Below are 19,918 nucleotides of genomic sequence, written 5' to 3' on the forward strand. Positions count from 1 at the left end.
AAGTTTTCATTAATATAATCTTTAATTAATGGGATAATGCATCATTTTACAGCAAGCTTTTTTAAGTGTCATTTTTAACATGTATTCTCCTGAACAAACTAAAGCAACAGTTTAATTTGTTCTTATACCTAAGTACCAAAGCGCTTACTTACAAGCATCAATATAAAACGTTCAGCGGATTTTGACAATAGCTTCTGAAGAGTCAGAAGACCAGTACGCCTTAAATCTTCACAATTATCTCAGAAAACACAACTTTAACAGCTTGGCTACATATCCTCCTAATTGTTACAAAATCAGAAAACTTTTTAAAATAGATGCTGCAAGATACAGGCTGCGCCTTCATACGATGCTAAGAAGTAATTATGTTAATCATTGCTTAATTTATACTTTTTAGAGCAATACAATTCAACAGGTTTCTAAGAGCAGCTCCTTGATTTTTGTTGTGAATTACATTGATAACATATGGCAGTTTTTAGTACATTATGGCGGGTATCTCATGGAATTTGGTTTTGTGTCCTTTGAACATCTCAAAAGACTGTCAGTAAGTCCCAGTTTAGGTACAGATTAGCCTAACTTCAGCTCATGTAGTCTTTCTTGTAAAGGACTCCCCAATGCAAGATTCTCAGTGTTTTGTTTTGTGTGCCTTTTTGTGCTTATCCATGCAAGGTAGACTTTTAGAAGCTGGATTTCAGAGTGTATTCGATCTGACTGTGTGAATGTGCAAAGCATCACAGCGGAAACCCTGTGATCTAGACATCACAAGTGCTGTCCCAAGACGGAATGCTTTTTCCGCCAATGACGGCTGTAATATTTTTCGAAGATGCAGCAAAAGGAAGAGTCAGACAGAAAAACGAAAAGAATAATATCGATATCCTGCAAGGTTTTTCAGCGCTTTACTTGAGTACATGTGGGCGGTGCTGCAGTTAGCACAAACACGCTAAAATAAAGGCTTGTTTAAACAAAACAAACTTGATCCAAACAAAGGAACAATTCCGTGTCATAGAAATGTAATTATTTGCAGCCGTTTGAAGTTGTGTTTATAATCCCATTTACAGTTTAATCTACCATTCTATTAATACCAGCTGTACGAAATAACATCGGGGCTTGTTTTATTAAAAAAAAATGTTCCTGTGGGCAAACTGGCTAGAAAAGAACATGTGGACTGATCATGTTTGGAGATCACAGGATGGAATGATAAACATTTTTACTGCTCAGCATTTGCTAAGGATCAACATTTTTGGGTCAATTGAAATCTGGGATGTCTGGAGGTTTTTCCCACGATGCAACTCTTTTGCACACTGTTTTCTCCACGGCAAAACGCCACGCAAGTGTTTTGCAGAACTCCGTCTGGTGTACACGGACAGGGGCTATCGCAGAACGAGCACAGCTCAGAGCTCTAGACTACTGCCTGCTCCAGGGGAGGGGGAAGGACAAGGTCTTCTGCCACGCACCCCCACTGCTGGTTAAAGGGCAGAGGCAGGTGTAGCTGGGGCCAAGTCCAATTGCAACATCTCAGCGTAAAGCCATTATTGATACTCCTACCAATACTGAGTAGCCAGTGGTGGCTCCTCACCTGTCTTCTAGAGAACATGCCTGCAGACACTAAAGCCTAGCCTAGCCCTTTGCCAGAAACCCATACAACAGCAGCCCTAGCTTCCAGAGTGTACAGAATTACAGAAGTGGAACATCCACTTTGTGTCACTGTTTAACAGGGAAGACACGCCGAGTGCAAACTGTTTTATAATCACTTTTTTGCATGACCTTCAAATGTGGTGCTTGTTATTTCCAATCAGTTTTTGTTTGGTTTTTTGCCTTTGAGGTCCACAGCCACCTCATTAACAGTGATCTTGTTATATACAGGGTTAGTCAGAATGTTGTCGACAAGTATAAATGCCAATTATTTTACTAAAGTTTTGTTTTCTCCTCCACAGATGGAGGATTGGAAGATAACGGCTAGAAACTTAGATATTTATGCTTTCATTTGAAACCTTTTTTGTCACAGTAACCCATGTAATTAATTTGTAATAAACTGTCAAAGGTGTCAACAGTTGACTGTGCCTGTATTATACTGTATTACCTCTACAACTAGTTTTACAGTTTACACTGTACAGGACAGCATATCACATAGTATGAAACCCTTCTTTCGTGTACAGATCGTTTCCCTCGCAACAGCTGAGCAGTGTAAAGAAAAGGCCAGAAAACATTGGATAAATGTAAATACTGTATATATGCACATATGAATGCACATGTATTATATATACAGACTTATTTACATAAATTGTGTGACCTCTCTTTAGTACAAATATGGGAACTATCCAGATGGCAAGATGTTTTCAGTCTTGTTGAAGGTGTCTAGTAGTTGATTTTTAGTTTGAAGCACAATTGAGGTTCGAGTTCTTCTCAAGCATAAGAGACTGTCGGTCCCTGAGCTTCTTGTGGTTTACGTCAAAAAGCTCAAGTGAAAGAGGAGCTGGAGTCCTCTCTTCACGTCTGGGGAAGAAGGGATCAAGGAGGGTGAGGGACCTCCTTGCTGTAAAACACAATCGAGGCCAGGAAGGAGCAGCGTCTTGCCTCGGATCCACACGGTCTCCTCTCCCTCGTCAGCAGACCTGGTGAGGACGGCTGTATAGGGCTCTTTTGGAAACTCGTCCTCCGATATTCTGGAGGTGTGGAGGGCTGCGTCTGTGACACTGAGGAGACCTCAACAATCATAATCTGTAATCTGTACATCTCTTCCATTAGAAAAATGCATTATTCTAAAATCGCAGGGGGGGAGGTCACCAGATATGTGTTCAAGGGCTATATGTGACTAGCTGGCCACATCTAGTAAGCGCAAGGGTGTACTGAACGTTTCTGAAATGCTGAGCAATTTCACACAGACAAAAGCACGTGAATGTTAACAAGAATTTACTGTATGATCATTAAAAAAAAAGTGTGTTAGTCGGGGAAAAAAAAACATCTAAACAGGTACGGCAACATCTTAGTGTTTTTACGAAACATCCCATTAAATGAGATCACGATGAGGAAATGTAGGAAAACTAAAACGGAAGTGCTCAACTCTGTACAAATGACAGCGCAAAACGAAAACTGCCAAGTAACGCAACACAAATGTAGCAATAACATCCTTTTAAGCTGTTATAGCTTTATCATACATGTAATAAAATGTTATGAGACACTTCAGATGCTTTTCAGAAGCACTGGAAATGCCAGTAACAAGAAAAATAAAACGTTTGGCTCTCTAAAACATAACCTGTATGCTGCCCCCTTCTGGCAGCAATGGATTGTAGCTTAAGTGTGGTACACAGAACAAGAGAACAAAAAGTTTCAAGCTGAAATTTCAGAACAGATGATTTACAATGTCCTGTTGTCCCTGCAGGGAGAACAGAAAGTGTTCAAATGAAAAAGAACTGAAAACAAAAGTTCTTTAGTTAAGAGCTTGCATTGTATAGCTTAAAGTCCAGATTGGAAAGGCTGACAGATCCTTCCCTTTTAAATGATTCATCCGTTACCCTCCCTTTCAGGCAACCTCAGAGCTAGATCAGAACTTGTCAAAAATCCTCAGATACTGAGAACTCGGGAAAACCGGAAAAAAAAAAGACCGCAAGCTTGTTCTGAAGAGTAAACCAGGTCGGGCCTAGCAGAGACACGCACAGCAATCGGGCTGATGATCCAAGCACAAGGGTTCCAGTTGCATAGAGTGATGGGACAGGAGTAACCACTTGCTCAATACATTAAAAAGCACAGTTCTGATTCAGGCTTGCAGGAGACAAAAAAAAAACAAAAAAAACACACAACAACTTTTTTTTTTCCCCCGTAACAATCGAATCCTAAACATAAGCGCGGCGTTTTGTTGGTTTTGATTTCAGTTCGCACATTGCTTCCACCTCCCCCCCCCCTTCCCACAGCATCGGAGGAACTCGAAGGAGGTAAGAAAATGTACGCCGCCCCTCAGTTCCCTCAGTTCGTTATCCGCTCAGGTCTTGAACAAACTCCGTGAGAAAGCGAAGGATTGTCTTCTGCGCCACGGGGCCTCGGAGCCGAGTCAGGAGGATCGCAGGATTGCCGCGGTATATAAGTGCACCGCTTTCTCAGGCTGGCGCAGAAAAATAGAGAGACCACTTCAACAAAAGCGCTGGAAGCTAAAGCCTATTGCACGTGTCAAACAAAGAATACAAAAAAAAAAGGAATACAAAGATATTACACTCATGGATACATAAACATATAACTCTACTTTGCATACATTTAACAAAAATATAGTAAAACAAAAACTGATTGCAGTCAACCCTGTCTTAAAGACCAATCTTTTTATAGACCAATTTATATATAGATTGAAAACGAAAGGAAAATGGTCTATTTTGATTGTAAATGAATACATTGTCATCTCTCTCTTTTTTTTTTAGTCCTCCTGCTAAATTTTAAGACCACTTTTACCAGACGGGTCACACGAGACAGACTTAACTGTGTCATTAAGATTATGCCACACAAAAAAAAAAAAGTGCCGTGAAAAGCTTTTCAAACAAACGTAGAAACAACAAAAAAAAAAATGGAAGCATCTGAAGCCAATTTTGCTGCATAGCTGGATTCTATTTAAAGCGATTCTTTGAAGGAGAAGTGAGCGGGGAGTTAAGCTGCTTGTACATTTTTTTTTGTTGTTTTTTCTCTTTTTTTTCAAGTAATTTGAACTTGGGAGGGGGGGGGGAGGAAATAAAATGGGCGCAGTCTACAGGCAAGTCATCCCCGTCTCCGTGGGAACGGTTGTCGTGGCCGTGCCTCCGTCCACCAGGTAGACCGCGGTGCTGGATTTGGAGCGGCCGGCTTCCTGGTGGTGGCTGTTGTTGTTCACCTCGCTGTCCACGGGCTCCGTGGAGATCACCCAGGTGGACGGGCGCCACCTCTTCAGCGAGTACGGGGTTTTCACCCGCTTCTTGATCTTCTCCCCAGAGCCCCCTTTGCAATCTCTCGCGTTTTCACCTGGAGAGACAGAAAGGACAGGGGAGTCCAACGGCCGCCTGATTTTTTTGGGGCAGAGAATGCAAAAACAGCAATTACAAGAACATCATCTGCCCATCCATTTTCGAACTGCTTTCTCCGATTCAGGGTTGTAGGGGAGCAATGGGCGTCAGGCAGGGGTACGACCTGGACGGGACGCCAGTCCATCACAGGACAGACACACACTCACACCAGGACCCCTTTTCCCAAAGGCCAGTTAACCCACCAGCATGTCCTTGGGCTGTGGGAGGAAACCCACGGAAAACATACATGCAGACTCCACACAGACAGACAGCACTCCAGAAATTGAACTGAGGGCCTCAGCAATGCCAACCACTGTGCCCCGATGCAAAGTAGTACAGATAAAAAGAAGTCATATTATTACAAAAAAAAGGAGAAAACGCACAGGTTTCCGAACGAAACACACTTTCTCAACAAGTACAGTAAAAAAAAAACCCACACATCTGGGTGTAGCTACTTTTTCAGAGGTAAAGTTCAATCTATATCCTGCAGCTCGGCGGTAATAATCACAAACGCACAGTGGCCCCTAGCATTTATTCTGTGAAACCTACCCTATTATTTCCAACAGAAAGTGACCTTTTGTATTGCAGATTTTTCCTACCAAAATCAATGTTAATTTGGGCTTCAGCTTAACAGACCCTTAGCACAAACTGTCTGATGTCCTTTAAGTAAATATACTTCTGCAACAACGCTTTTTTTTTCAAAAGCTTTTAATCTTCGGTTAATGTAAGACACGAGCTGTTAAAACAAGACACCATTTTGCCTCCTTCTCCTTCCAAATGTCTCTTTCTGTAGGTTACCTTAATGAAATTAGGCCCTAATTGTGGGGAAAGTATTACTGAAAGAGGGCCACCCGTATAAAGCTCCTCTGTGATGAATATAAGTGTGACAATGTTCGATGATGCCTTGTTTTTGAATCAAACAAGTCAATGCAAGCTGTACCGTTATCTAAATTTCTTCTGATCATGTGCTTCACACATGTCTTTTTCCCTGCTTGTTCCATGTGGCCTCCACCAGGAGAAACAGCCCAAGGGGTGCTGCTCATCTGCTATCAGCCTCTGATCAGAGCACAGGGACAGCTGCACTGGATGCAGTCTGTGTGCACTGGTCATCTCCTACTGGCACGCAACTGGGCACAGGCAGGGGTGGGGTGACTCCGGCGAGTCCTGATTGTCGCCAACAACACAAAGGATTTGTAAACATTTCTGATCTGGTAGGAGGTAAGAACCCTTTCCCAGTGGCATGATGTGCGTGGCCAGCAGTCTATTGCTTTCTTGGAAATCAGTGCCTTTTTAAAGTCTAATTACAGCAGACGGTTTTCCGGATATTTATCACAGCGATGGAATTTCCTTCCCCTAGAATAGAGAGACGTCCCTCTGAAGTATCTGGCTGTGAATCAAGGCATTTCGAACTGCTTCAGCTCTCTCTTGTTTTGCAGGTCCTATTACCCATGTCGAGAATACAAAGGCTCAGCACTAATCGCCTATTAGTCACTCAGGGGCAGTTGGAACAGGTATTGCACGGAGCAGCGCCAATTACTTTCTCAGCAAACGCAGGGGGATTCTGATCTATACAGCAACTGTAAATGTTCGAGTCCAATTTACCAGCTCAAAAGGAAAAACTAGACATATTTTAGGGAATGACGAGCTGTTCAGATTTGTCTGCTAATGCCCGATAATGGAAATCTCCTGGATTTCACAGTAAGCACCCACACACTGTGCTTGTACAGGGAGGAAAACAATAACCTCAAGAAAAGCAAAACGAGGAGAACTTGGTTTATCTGGCCTGTTCCCCAAGGATCCAATCAATCCCTCTTATTTGCTGAATTCAAGGACTGTCCCTCTGTACTAGAGAGAGAGTGTTCAGTTAATATTGGGATCGGGAGGCCCACACATAGCTGCTGGTTTTTGTTCCAGGCGAGATTCCAGTCACATAACTACCTGTCATGGACGTAATAATAGGATTTCTTAGAACTGCTTGTGTTCAGCTGTTAAACATGTTGGAAGTCGCCTTTTAGCTGCTGCACTTCACGCATAAAAGAAAATCCCAAAAGTTTGGAGCAGGAAATAAAACTACTAACAAATATAACAATCAAGTTGTTAATTCAATTAGGTAATTGTATTGCAAGCTGGACTGAAAATTAGCAGGATGCTTGGTCCTTCAGGAATAGGAACTCCTGCTTTATGGCATGTTGAGGTGCCATAAAGTACTAGGCCGCAAGTATTGAAGTCTCCTCTATTTTCTATCATCTGGTTTGACACCTCTTTTGTAACCTGTGGTCTTCCATTGAATTTGAAATGGCTGTTTAGAAGGTAATACGGTTAACTTGATTCTCTCTTTCAGCTTCTGTCTTCAAAGGGAAAATCTGTTAGTGCTCTTTCTTTTGACCATCATTTCCTCACAATTAGTTCAGGTGGGTAGGCTGCAAAGGAACCTGTGTTTTCTTTCTTCTCTTTTCAGCATGGAATAAACCTATTACTTGTTCCTCATTTCCTCACAATTTACCAGTAGTTCCTGCATCTCTATGAACTCTGCCTCTTTGGGCAGCTTTGGTCCAGATGCCAATCAGAGGATGATTTTCTGGAGCCATCTACAGAAAACCCACAGTATGCCACAGGACGTTCATACCACTCTCCTTCAGACCTGTTCAATTAATGCAAGCACACCAGGGAACAGTATTCTCCCAGCCTCCTAACACAGAACAGAAATGAGAGCAAAAATTAATAAAGAATCTGTCAAAGGGACTTTTTAGTCATTTTGAAGGACAAACAGTCATCATAGAGAATCGTTAGCTACATCTGTGATTCCCATTTTGAAAGGACTTTATAAATGCACCCCAGTGTGAGTACTTTGTGACACTGAACACGTTAAGGTGTGATGGGTCAAAAATGGACAGAATCAAATCTTTTCTGTCATTAGATTTTGGAGAAACCTGTAACACCATTTACATTTAAATCCATGCATAGCATAAATAAAACATCACTTTTAACACCTTACTTGCTTGTTCTGTTATTGTTTAGAATCCCAGTTAATTTCGGGAAGATAAACGTTTTTAAAGCAGATGCGTCGACGTTTTATTGAATAGACACAGCATAACTTAAATGTGCTGATTAAAATTAGTCAACATGTCTGATCAACAGGGAGGTCGTACTGTGAAAGCCACAGGTTGGCAGCCAGAAGCAATGCAAGCTGTAAATCTGCAACACCCGCTTTGAACCATGCTGTCTGCGGGATTCTAGACCATTTCTCTTGTACAGCCCAGAGAAGCACGTGCCTGTTGAAAGGTCTCTTTGTCCTATATGCCACACATCATCCCTTCACAGCCCACAGATGTCCAATAGGTCTCCAGTCTGTCAAGCAAGCCGACCACGGTATTAACTGTCACGTTCTTGTCTTGCAAGACAGGCGTTGTTATGTGAGCAGCACAAGGATGGGGAGCAACTGAGGTCCCAGAACGTGGTTAATGAAGCACTGTGCAGTCAGGTCAGGCTGCCATCAATCACTACTAGACTGGGCCTACTAGATATTCCTGCCTAGGATTGACTTCCCTATTAATTAAATGTACACAACATCCATCCTTCCATTTTCTAACTGCTCCTTCTGATTCCGGGTTGCGGGGGGGAGTGGGGGGTGCGGTTGGGCGAAGCCTTTCCCAGCAAACAATGGGATCAAGGTGTTTTACAACCTGGACGGGACACCAGTCCATCGCATGGCGCACACACTCCCACCAGGACCAGTTTCCCCAGAAGGCAGTTGACCTACCAGCATGTTTTTGGACTATGGAGGAAAGCAGAGCAGATACAGAGGAAACCCGGGGAGAACATACAGACTCTACACAGGTAGCACCCCAGATCTGCTCCTGAATCGAGGCCCCAGCGCAGAGAGGCTGCAAAGCTAACCACTGCACCCCTGTGCCACCCTTGCCCACAACAACACACAGAAGTTTGTACGTCTGCCTCTGGAGGCTTTACTAACTGCAAGGGCAAAAACGTATTTATTCTGGTATACACAAAATTAAGAAGCGAAAGAGAGCTGGAAATCAAATCCCTTCATAGTGCGCACAGAACTTGCCAATCTGCTTCCAGAAAAGAGACCCCAGGTGGGAGGGAAGCGGTGACTTACTCTGCATGGAGGAGCAGTCCAAAGTGCTGGCCGCCGACAGGTCCAGCGAGTTCGGCCTCTCGGCTCGTCGGGCCTTGGGCTGCCGTAGCTGCGTCTCTGCCCCCTTCTCGATGGCGGGAATGGGCTGCTCCTCCGCCGGACAGGGGTTGCCGCCGCCGCCGCCGCCGATGCTGCTGCTGTTGTTATTGTTGTTGGAGTTTGTGCGGCCGGCGTCCAGAGAGCGGTGGTCCCTCCTGTCGACCAGCCTCTCCATCAGCCGCTCCTCCCGGCCGGCGGGCTGCTCTCGCCTCAGCAGGGGCTCGTGCTCGTCAGGGCTGGAGTTGATGTTGATCCGGCTGTCCTCCCCGCTCAGCTGGGACTGCAGGAGGGCGGGGCCGTTGGTCGCCTGGGCCCCGGGCAGAGAGCCGTTGGCGTACGGCATCTGCACCACGGAGGGAGCGCCGGCGTGGCCGTTGGCCACCACCGCTCGGCCCTGGCCGTTGTTGGTCACTGTCACCACGTGGGGCTCGGCCGTGTTGATGGTGTTGAGTTTGGCCACTCCGGTCTCCACCTGCTTCAGGTTGGACTTGTGCTTGCTGCCGAACTTCAGCCGGGACTCTTTGTTGGTGGGGTTTTTGGTGTTCAACGGCAAGCTGGTGGGCCTCTTGGGCAGATTCTGCTGCTTGGGGAGAGGGAACATGGGCGGCACGTCTCCGGCGGCCGAGGACGAGCCGCTGGCTTGGCCGAAATCGGGCTGGCCCGTGACTTCCGCCGCCAGCTTGATGAGAGGGTACAGCAGGCTGGAGCTGCTGGTGCTGAGGGGGTCCGGGCCGCTGAACTGCTTCATGGAGTGCTCCATCAGGTTCTCGTCGGAGCTCTCCTTCAGGTTCTTGTCCACCTCCTTGGGGTCCAGCTTGGTGGTCTCCAGGTCCTCCTCTGTCAGCTGCAGGCAGACAGGAGTGGGCCCCGCCGTCTGCAGCAGCGCCGCGTCCTCGGGGTAGGCCGACTCGGAGATGGTGGTCATGACTGTGCTGGGCGTGAGGCCGGCGGTGGTGGTGGTGGTGGCGCCGGAGAGGCTGGTGAGGCTGGTCTCCGGGCTGGGCAGCCGCGCCTGGGCCTGCTGCCGCTCGTAGTTGATGGAATTGCGGTTCTTCTCCCCACTGCCGCCCCCCACCCCCGTCACGGACGGCGTGCCCGAGGTCGAGAGCTCGCTGGAGATGTTCTTGACGATGCCCTCGTGGTCCTCGATGTAAGAGGACGAGGAGTAGTCTGGGTAGGGCCCGATCTTTGGCACCCGCCGGCTGTGTGAAAGGTTCCTAAAGAATGCAGGAAAAAGGGACGTGATCAAATCCTCCTATTATCCTAACATCCTTACAACCAAACAGACTACACTGAGCTAAAACAACTTGGAGTAAAGCCAAGTTTAACGTTACATCATTTTTACGATACATACTGAAACAATGGCTTTCTGGTAGAAGTAGGGCATTTTGTGGGGGGAAAGATGTAAATAAAAGCAAAGTAACTGAGTTTTGCAATTCCTCAAAGACTCAGTATAGCACTAAGCAGCTTCAAGGGGAACTGCAGTCCCAATTTTACAGACCGGTTCTTAAATCTCAGCAACGTAGTAATGTATAGAAAAAACGTACAAATTTAAAATTATGCACGAAATCGTAAACTTTGTGAAAGTCCCGTAAGTTGACACATCGCCACAAACCCCTGGTCTTGTCAAAGGTGAGTGCAAGAGTTTGCAAGAATTGTGACGTCGTGTGGCCCTTCCTGCTCACTAGTCACTGTAGTGACCAATGTCATGTGACGTACGAGTGAATTATTTACAGGTTGTGCAGCAGGTACTTAACCACATTAAGTTTCTATCTTGATCTGCACGCAAAGTTTACAAGTAAGTTCCATTTATCGGCAAAACCGACTTGAAGCCAAGAGCAATATTTCCATTGGATTAAAAGAGATGTATTCACAAGTCTGCTTGTTTACCAATGTAATAGGGTCACAATACATCACCAGACGTTTTGTTGCCTCATTCTGAATTGCAGAACATGGCGCTGCGTATACCTGGAAATTGTATCTATTTTGTGATATACATTGGAGGTTTTATGAGTTACTATGTACATTTTACTTCTGTTGTGCTTTGAAGTGCCCTCATCCATGCTGATTCTTTCTAAACCCAAAATATAAATAGTGTTGCAGTTCCTCTTTAAATTTCCACTTTACCTTTACACACTGGGACATCAGTCAAATGTGAAAGTTAATGCTAATAATGATGATTATTAAAAATAAAAATGATAAGTTTTTCCCTCTGAAATCTGTAATTTCCAAAATTACTTTATACTTTCAATTACATCTGCTTTTGCACCTTTCACAGTGTCTGCTGAGTTGTTCCACTCTCATGTGTCACAAGTGGCTAAACCTGATGATCACGTAAATTCATTTGAAAACGACGATAATAGTTCCTTTGTACGGCTTCACTTCCTCAGCATCTCCATAAGCAGTATTTTTTTATCCACCGATAATAATTACCGTAACCCAGCCCATAAAATAGAGGAGTGACATTCAAACTGTTCCATTGCACAACCATTGCAATATTAAGTTACATGAGTGTTTCAACACACTGGGTTCTGTGTGCAAGGTAACACTGATACAAGAAGCATGACACTGGAACATTGGGAATGCTGCCTGATTGATTCCTGATTTTGTCAAAAAAAAAACGATTTTGCTGCTGCTGAAATGGTGAAAATACAGTTTTGTGTAGGTGTAACCTAACAGATAAAAGCAGCAAACTGGATTATTTTTATCAAACTCATTTATGTAGCACTCTTACAATGCGATTCAAAATAGTCAGCCTTCTTTTTAAATTGTGGATGGTTGAACTGCAAGCATGTGGCTATATAACAAGCTCTATCAAACTACTGATTTCTTTACTTTTAAAAACTAATTTCTTGTGAACATCTGCAATGTATGCCAACATTAAACTAAACACTGGTGCTGTAACAACATAGTTTTCACATCCAGTTCATCAGTTGCTCACATTTATACTGAGAGACATTAAAAACACAAAAATGCTATTGGTTGCAATACTTGTTTATTGTGTTTTAGATGCCTTTTAGTATATATATGATTTTATCTGAAGTTTCCAAAAAGTAAAGCTTTGAACATCTGAAATATCATATTTTTTGCTGTCGTGCTGGAAAACGCTGGCTGTGATGAGAATACAACATTATTATCATGTTGCTTAAATATTAAAATATTAGCTCTTAAAAATGTTAAGAAGCTCCCCTGTGTTGCTGACAGAAGGTAATGTCCTCTCTCAGCCACCAGGGGGCACCCACCTCTCGTTCTGCATGGCCGTGGACATGGGATTCACAGTGGGGCTGACGGACTTGTTCCTGTCCCAGATCATGATGAGCTCTGCCATTCTCTCCTCTGCGCACTGGGCTGTCAGCCTGGCCTCGGCGTCTTGGTCCCAGCAGTCCTCCATCGTCTCCTTCAAGGAACGCACCGCCTGGCGGATACCAACACCGGGATGCTCAGCGCACCGCGCACAGCCAGCTGACACTGACCACGGGGCTGGGGAACTCCCTCCCACATTAGATCAGAGGGTGCCCTGGGGGGTATTTTTAGGACGTGCCTCAAAACAGCTTTTAATCTAAAGTCACTGCATTTACGCTGGATCTTCTAGATTCCTTTAGAGCTCGACGTTCTGTTTTTTTAAAACAACACCGCTCAGTGTATGGGGACATCTCTCTTCCAATGCAAGCTCTAGTTCAGCTCTAGAAGAAAATGACCTAAGCCTGACAAGGCTCTAGGGGTTATTAGGTTTAATTTAACCTTCTTCCCTGAGCTCCTCAGTTCCGTGCCTCCTTACCAGGCTGTTTTCTTTCCAGGCTTCGGGGAACTTGGGCCTCTGCTTCTCCCTGGAAACCAGCACCTGCATGTCCTCAAAGGTGGGGTGGTTCCCAGCCTCGGCCTGGAATGCCATCTGGTACTCGGGCACCGTCTCTCCTGGAGGGAAGGAATGGTGCACGATGTGGCTCGCTTAAGACGCTGCTTGGCCGATTTCGGATTTTTAACAGCGCCTCCGGGAACAGGAAGAGCTGTTTGAAAGAACGATCGCGCCTGCCAGAAGAAGCTGGCAGGGGTGTCTGCACAAGCTCAGAACAAGACATTCTGCCAAATACTAATCCCAAAGAAACAGAATATTAGGCTGTTGCTATATGTAAATATTCCTTAAGCAGTCGTATTCTTTCAAGACTTCCTGACATCAAGACTTAAGTTCATTGTAGCCTATTAAAATGTGAAAGCCTTAGCTGTTATCTTCGATTTCTTTTTAGGAAAAAAGTAGCAAGAGCTACTGTAACAGATCCACTGGGATTGTAAATCATAGCTGAATTGAAGACAGAAAGCAGTTGCTTCTCTAAGTACAATAATACAGCATTATTTTTTCACTCTAATGGTTGTTTTGGATGACTAATTCTAGAACATGCCCTTACAGCGTATTCTTCTCTCACTGCATTCAATCAGCGTTCGTGATCAATTTTTCTTTTTAACGCGCCCAGCCTTCTAGAGCCTGTGTAGGATGCCTCTGTGTGATGCCTGAATGAATCCCATCACATACACTCTAACAAGGGGTCGTTCTAAAATCGTTCCCCCTCCAGCCTGAGCTCTGCGCGGGATACCCCACCTGGAAACAGGTCTGTGCATCTCATGAAGATCTCCCAGTAGATGAGCCCCAGGGCATACATGTCGACCTGCTTCAGGGCAGACTCGCAGTCTCGCAGGTTAACTGCTCCCTCCAGAACCTCTGGTGCCATGTAGCGAATGGTTCCCACCTGAAACAGATCGAAACCTCCATTAAAATCAGTTTTAAATGGAATCCCTTATTCAACCTGGGGGACTAGTTTTAATTCACAAGGACGACCTAGCCCTTGAGCTCAAAGATCATGTCCCACTCATGATCTTTCCAAACCCTGCTCCATCCTACAGGACACGTGGTTCCTAAAATGAACCACACACTGCTTTAAATATAATTAAGAATAATGTTTCCTTTTTGAAACTGGGGACATTTCAGCCTTATCTGCCACTCGGATTAAATGTCAGTGCTGCTATAAACACTGTTCTCCTGTTTGCTCAAGATTTTTATATTCGTTGGAATATTTTTTAGTTAAATGAATCCAGCTTGCAGTGTAAAAATCCTTGTAGTTGATAAGCGTAATGATTATGGAACTAAGCATTTCTCATTTCTGTCTATTGTTATTCTTTAATTAGATGAAGAACATTTTGTGCAGAGTTAACTGGTCTTAAAAATACATTTGTTGCAAAATGTCCTCACATCTTTCCCTTAATTTTCAGCCCATACCTTATCATTACCAATTGCTGAGACAACCTTCTAACACTTTGGAATCAGAATGGTGCAATGTGTTGGATGAAGGTGAACTGCTCGTCTTAACCTGCAACGTTAGTCTTCTTAATTAATATTTCCTGCCCATTTTAAGAGACATTTTAAAACACCAAAAAGGGAATATCTGGAAATCCCTTTAAGGCAGCTCAACTTATAAGCCAACATTGACTGAATATCCTGTATCCATATCTGCTTATTAACAAAGAGGTTTTTATTAAAACAATGTGGACAATAATTTTTAACCTTTCACGTAGTGGAGTCTGGATATATTGATAAGACATCTTTAGGTTTGAACTGCATACAAACACATTTAAGTATAATTATGCAAGAAGTTCTCTTTTCCTGTACAAAGCAATATTATTTGTATTTCAAACACTTTTTTTAGCATACTTTAAAAACCTGGCAAAAATTAAGACCTCGTCTTAATTAAGACCACGTTTTGGTGATCCAGTGACATTCTTCAGCAGTTTGTTATCATGATAAAGTGCTTGGCAAACCTTTACAGAATTTATAGTGTAGATTTATTGGGGAAACCAGACCATATTACTGTGACACACTTCACTTGTCACTATCGCTTGTCCCAGCAGTAGAAAAGCAGCTGCCCACCTCACTGATGGCGGCGTTGTCCTCCTCTCCTGGCCTCACCAGCCTGTTCCCGGTGAGCTTCATGGACAGCCCAAAGTCGCTGATGACACACGTGCCATCGTTCTTCACCAGCACGTTCCGACTGTTCAGGTCCCGGTGTGACACCGCGGGCTTGTAGTTATCTGTTTCAAGACCAGTAGGGGAATTACAAAAATAAGATAAGAGATATCACTTTATTGGTCATATGCAGTTTCTTACATTAGGAATTTGTCTTTTTTCGCATACCCCAACTTCCTCTCCATGAGACACACAGACAGGGAGAGAAGCTTGGGGTCAGAGCGCAGGGTCGGCTCTTTATACGGCACCCCTGGAGCAGTTGGGGTGAAGGGCCTTGCTCAGGGGCCCAACGGAGTAGGATTCCTCTGCCGGCCGCGGGATTCGAACCAGCAACCTTCCAGCCACAGTCACAGATCCATAGCCACAGAGCCACCGCCCCGCCCCAAAAGAGAAGCTGTCAGGAAGGGGGATTTGAACCCACGCAATACAATCTTGGTCCAGTCGCTGCTCTCACTTGGAAGTACACGCACTATGTTGAATGCAACTTGTCTGTGACAGACTGTCAGCTGGCAACCATCCGAGAGGGTGCAGCTGTTGGTGTTGCCAACTGTGATATCCGACAGCCCTCTCTCTACAAACATGCACTGCCTTCGGCAGGTGTGGGAGGTAGCCGGGAAATGACAATCGCACCATGCACCTGCAGGAGAGCCCCAGCTACCGAGAGAGACAGGCTGACTGTCAGGAACACGCCATTAAATGAAGCAGCAGAGGTGCTGACATCTTCAAATGGAAGGAAGATCCTAACTAGACAGAAGAAGCTTTTTGAGGAATAAATAAAGGAGAGCAGATGCACCTTTATTCTTTCCATTGAAAGACTGGAGTTGCTGTTCCAACATCCACTCTCTAACAATGTGAAAACACGTTCAAATTGAAAAATGAAACGTAACAAGAGGCAGCATGGCTCTGCAGAATTTCACTCCCCATGCCCCTTATAGGAGAAGTCGAACACTCTTTTTGTTAATTTAGGGCGTGTGGTACACGAATAGAAAAGAAACAGACATGTCTAAGTATGTGATCCAAACTGCGGCAAACACGAAAGGGAAAATAGCTCAGCAACGTTAGTGTTTAATACTCTGTATGTTAATGGCGCATGCTGTGCGCAGCACTCTCTTCAGAGGAATAGAAATCGCTGCCCAGGCATTTTTCACGATGAGAAAGTATGACAGGGGAAGTATCTGTGCTGATGTGATGAATCTTAAGTCAAACGTCAGGCAGGAGCACCTGTAGTGGATAATGCTGTTTGATGTTACAATTAGAGCTGACTTAAAACTGATTAAAAAGAACAGGCTGAAATCTGTCGAAGGAAGAAAAAGAAAGGCTTGCAAAAGAAAGCCTTACAGGCTCATTTGAGCAAACTCACTGATAATGTGCATCTGAAAAATCAAGCAACAAATAAAGACCATTTCAAATCATTTTCCATTCATCCATCCCCTGTAATCTACTGATTCTAGTAACATTTGAATCAAATGCAAAAACAGTGTAAAGAAACAAAAGCAGATGTACAACAATGATCAACAATGTCTATATTAATGAAATATAAAAAGGGTGCTACAGGGTGACAGTTTGTAAGTTAACTGAATTCCACATTTAAAATAATAATTGAACTGCACTGTCCCAGAAACCTCTGAGAGTTCTCTACTGACATTCATCGATCAGCGCACAATCCACTGAGGCCTTTCGGCAGCAATGTTACTTGATTGTTGTTCGGCACAAAGATACATGATGATATTCTCTAAAACAACAGAGTTGACCGCATTATTTTGAAATGCAGCAATGCAAGATAGAAGAAAAGAGAGAAGCCTAACATCTTGGAATGGTTTTGAAAGGTTTGGTTGCATGTAACGACTTGTTCGGAGCTTCAAAAGCATTGTGCGAGTTTGTGCATCATATCTTCTTTAATGATTGCGTGCATGTTTCCACAATGTGTATGTGTGTGATATGTCATAAAGAATGGTATGCATTATTTTTACTCTTTCCCATCAATAGCAACGCCTTGTCTGATCTTTTTTTTTTGCAGTAGGAAACTGAGGGAAACAAGACAAACGAACAAGCTACAGGAGTTTTAGTGTACGACTATCTACAAGATCTCTGACGGCATATGTGGTTTAGTAGTGGTGTGCTGGAAACCAAATACACTGAGGATGTCACGTCGCAGGTTTGAAGCATTTTGTCCCTCAGGAATTTACCAAACAGACACAGACCAAGGGGTTTCCTAGATATAAATACAGGTTAATTGCAAACACATGCAAGTGAAACCAAAAAAAAACCAACAGATTTTAAAATGTCTCTTAATATAACGTGTTTCTTGGTACATTTCTTGGCATAGGTCTGTCATAAGGTTCTCCTACCACTAGAGGGCAGTCAATAAGATAAGATAAGATCACTTTATTGGCCATATACAATTTCTTGCATTAGGAATTCATCTTTTTCGCATACCCCAGCTTGCTCTCCATGAGACACACAGACAGGGAGAGAAGCTTGGGGTCAGAGCGCAGGGTCAGCCATTTATACGGCACCCCTGGAGCAGTTGGGGTTAAGGGCCTTGCTCAGGGGCCCAACGGAGTAGGATTCCTCTGCCAGCCGCGGGATTTAAACCGGCAACCTTCCAGCCACAGGCGCAGATCCTTAGCCACAGTGCCACCGCTCTGCCCTTTTTTTAAAGATAAATATGCCGAGGAACCATACTGTCGTCCTCTGTAAAGGCTCAACCCATCCTGTGCTGAGAAGGCCTGTGGTTTGATGACCAGAGAGCGAAATTCCTGGCTGCTGAACCATGGGAAAAACGGTCTTACGAACATGAATGTGAGTAGGGAAAAAGACATCCTGCAACAATCCGATAAACTGGTTCCATGAGGCCAAAAATAATAAAGAATATTTTCTGACAACTGGGTACCGGTTATGACTACATTGATTCTAATACGGCCTATTAATTATTTGTCTTATTGTGTAATACATTATCTCTAGCCAAACTATTTCCTAAACCAATCTTGTAATACCATAGCAAAAATGCAGTCCCTTAGGTAACAGACCATTTGCCATCAAAAATGCTATCCTATTTCCAGATGTCAGTGCGCTCTGTGTGGTTTATAATTACACTTCCTTAAATGGGAAATTCACTGCAAAACAAACTATCACAAGCTGCAATTCTGTGCCTATTACAGTAGGTCACGCCATGCTTCAGAACACTCTGCCAATGTCAAGATCGGTCATTCTGGTGCTGGACACTGTGGTCCTCTTGGACCTTACTTGTATTGATTGATATGGTCCAGACACATGCTCAACTTTTTAATTTGTGGACACATGGAAAAAGGTCAGTGTAGAAAAAAAAAACATCTTAGGCTTTCTCATAATTACCTTAATATTAGGTCCAATTCTTAACTTTTTTATTTCTCTACATCTAGAGTTGAGATGAAGTTGCCCTAAATATACTGTATGTGTTGGTGAGGTATATAGATCTGTCCAGAAACATTAGAGGAGCGATAGTTATTATTTAAAAAATCAGTGGGAATACCTCAGATTTGGCCAAAACCTGATCCTACTGCACATGTATGCTTACTCCAGACTTTATTGGAACACGCTGAAGTCTTTACATAAATCTAGATTATGCCAACGCCAATAACTGCATTCCTGAATAAAAACTGGTGTCGAAAAACCATGTTAATGGCCTGGATATAGAGAAAATCAAAAGGTTATAAAATGTGACATTTGTGCAGAGTACAATTAATTATTAATGAGCTGGTGTCGGCTTAATATCAGATTTCAACATTACTACAACATAAGCAAAAGGTATCTGGGTGAACCTTCTGACTCTTTTACTGCTGTGTTCATTAGGGCAGATCAGGTGGGACTTGAGCCCTGGCTGTGAACGTAGGAAGAGTATCTCCGCGCCTGGATTGCAAACTAGACTGGGCTTCAGGCATGCTATGAAAAGAAAGGACAGGATTGGTTTTTGAAATGGAAGAGTATACTTAATTGTTAAAACAAAACATTCGTAATGAAAAAAAGCAAACAAAAGAATACTTCAAAAAGGATATTCAAATATTCCACAATTACATTATTGTAAGGCAATCAAAATCTTACGTAACCTTTTACAATCCTGTTAAGACAGGAAACGAATGCACAAAAAGGATAAAGGCTATTTTGCGCAAAAATATGATTAATTACTCCATTGTACAGCACATTAACTTTATTCTTCGTAACATAAGCAGGACTCATTTAAAATAAGAGAGTACTATTTTAAGAGGTCTTAAAAGGTTTGGTTTTTATGCTTTCTGACTTCCCGGTATACTGCACTTAAAGATATTTCACTTAGTCTGTCTCAAAGCTCAGTTTCGACTTGAGAACAAACTAAGACAGTGACATCAAGCAACAGTTTAAGCCACTTAAAGAATATGCAAAAGCAGCCTTCCTCCTACGTACAAGTCAGTCCAAAGAGTCCAGTTCTTTAAAAAGTAAGATTTCAGTGCAAGACACCACCTGTGTGGAAGGTGGCTAAAGTCACCTTTGTCTTCTTAGAGGGAGTCTACAAATTCATTTTAGCCTCAGTCTTGAGTTTTGGAGGAACACGACAAACTATCAACTATTTCAGGCTAAGGAAAAGCTCAAATAACTGGCAGAAATTCAATTTGCATGCATAAGTCCATCTACAATAAGGAAAATGATTGACAGAACATGATGAGTTATTGTCATTGATCC

At 43.5% G+C, this 19,918-nt stretch overlaps 1 protein-coding gene and 1 long non-coding RNA gene across 3 annotated transcripts in view; one reads left to right on the plus strand and one right to left on the minus strand.

Annotated features, from left to right (window-relative positions):
* Positions 1 to 3: 3 nt before the first annotated feature.
* The window catches only part of bmpr2b (bone morphogenetic protein receptor type 2b), a 166,320-nt gene continuing 146,405 nt past the window's right edge, over positions 4 to 19,918 (minus strand). For both annotated transcript variants that reach the window (XM_088606701.1, XM_088606700.1), the window contains exons 8-13: positions 15,128 to 15,288; positions 13,805 to 13,952; positions 12,989 to 13,125; positions 12,453 to 12,625; positions 9,133 to 10,427; positions 4 to 4,971 (exon numbers count right to left, since the gene is read on the minus strand). In XM_088606701.1, coding sequence (XP_088462827.1) covers positions 4,721 to 4,971; positions 9,133 to 10,427; positions 12,453 to 12,625; positions 12,989 to 13,125; positions 13,805 to 13,952; positions 15,128 to 15,288 — 2,165 coding nt within the window. In that variant the 3' untranslated portion in view covers positions 4 to 4,720. The remainder of the gene's footprint in view (positions 4,972 to 9,132; positions 10,428 to 12,452; positions 12,626 to 12,988; positions 13,126 to 13,804; positions 13,953 to 15,127; positions 15,289 to 19,918) is intronic.
* On the plus strand, positions 4,965 to 13,429 carry LOC148648787 (uncharacterized). The gene is made up of 2 exons (XR_015926461.1): positions 4,965 to 6,230; positions 12,435 to 13,429. It is a non-coding gene; the product is annotated as an uncharacterized LOC148648787 (long non-coding RNA).

Source organism: Lepisosteus platostomus, chromosome 14, assembly GCF_059453375.1.
Source record: "Lepisosteus platostomus isolate fLepPlt1 chromosome 14, fLepPlt1.hap1, whole genome shotgun sequence".
NCBI lineage: Eukaryota > Metazoa > Chordata > Actinopteri > Semionotiformes > Lepisosteidae > Lepisosteus > Lepisosteus platostomus.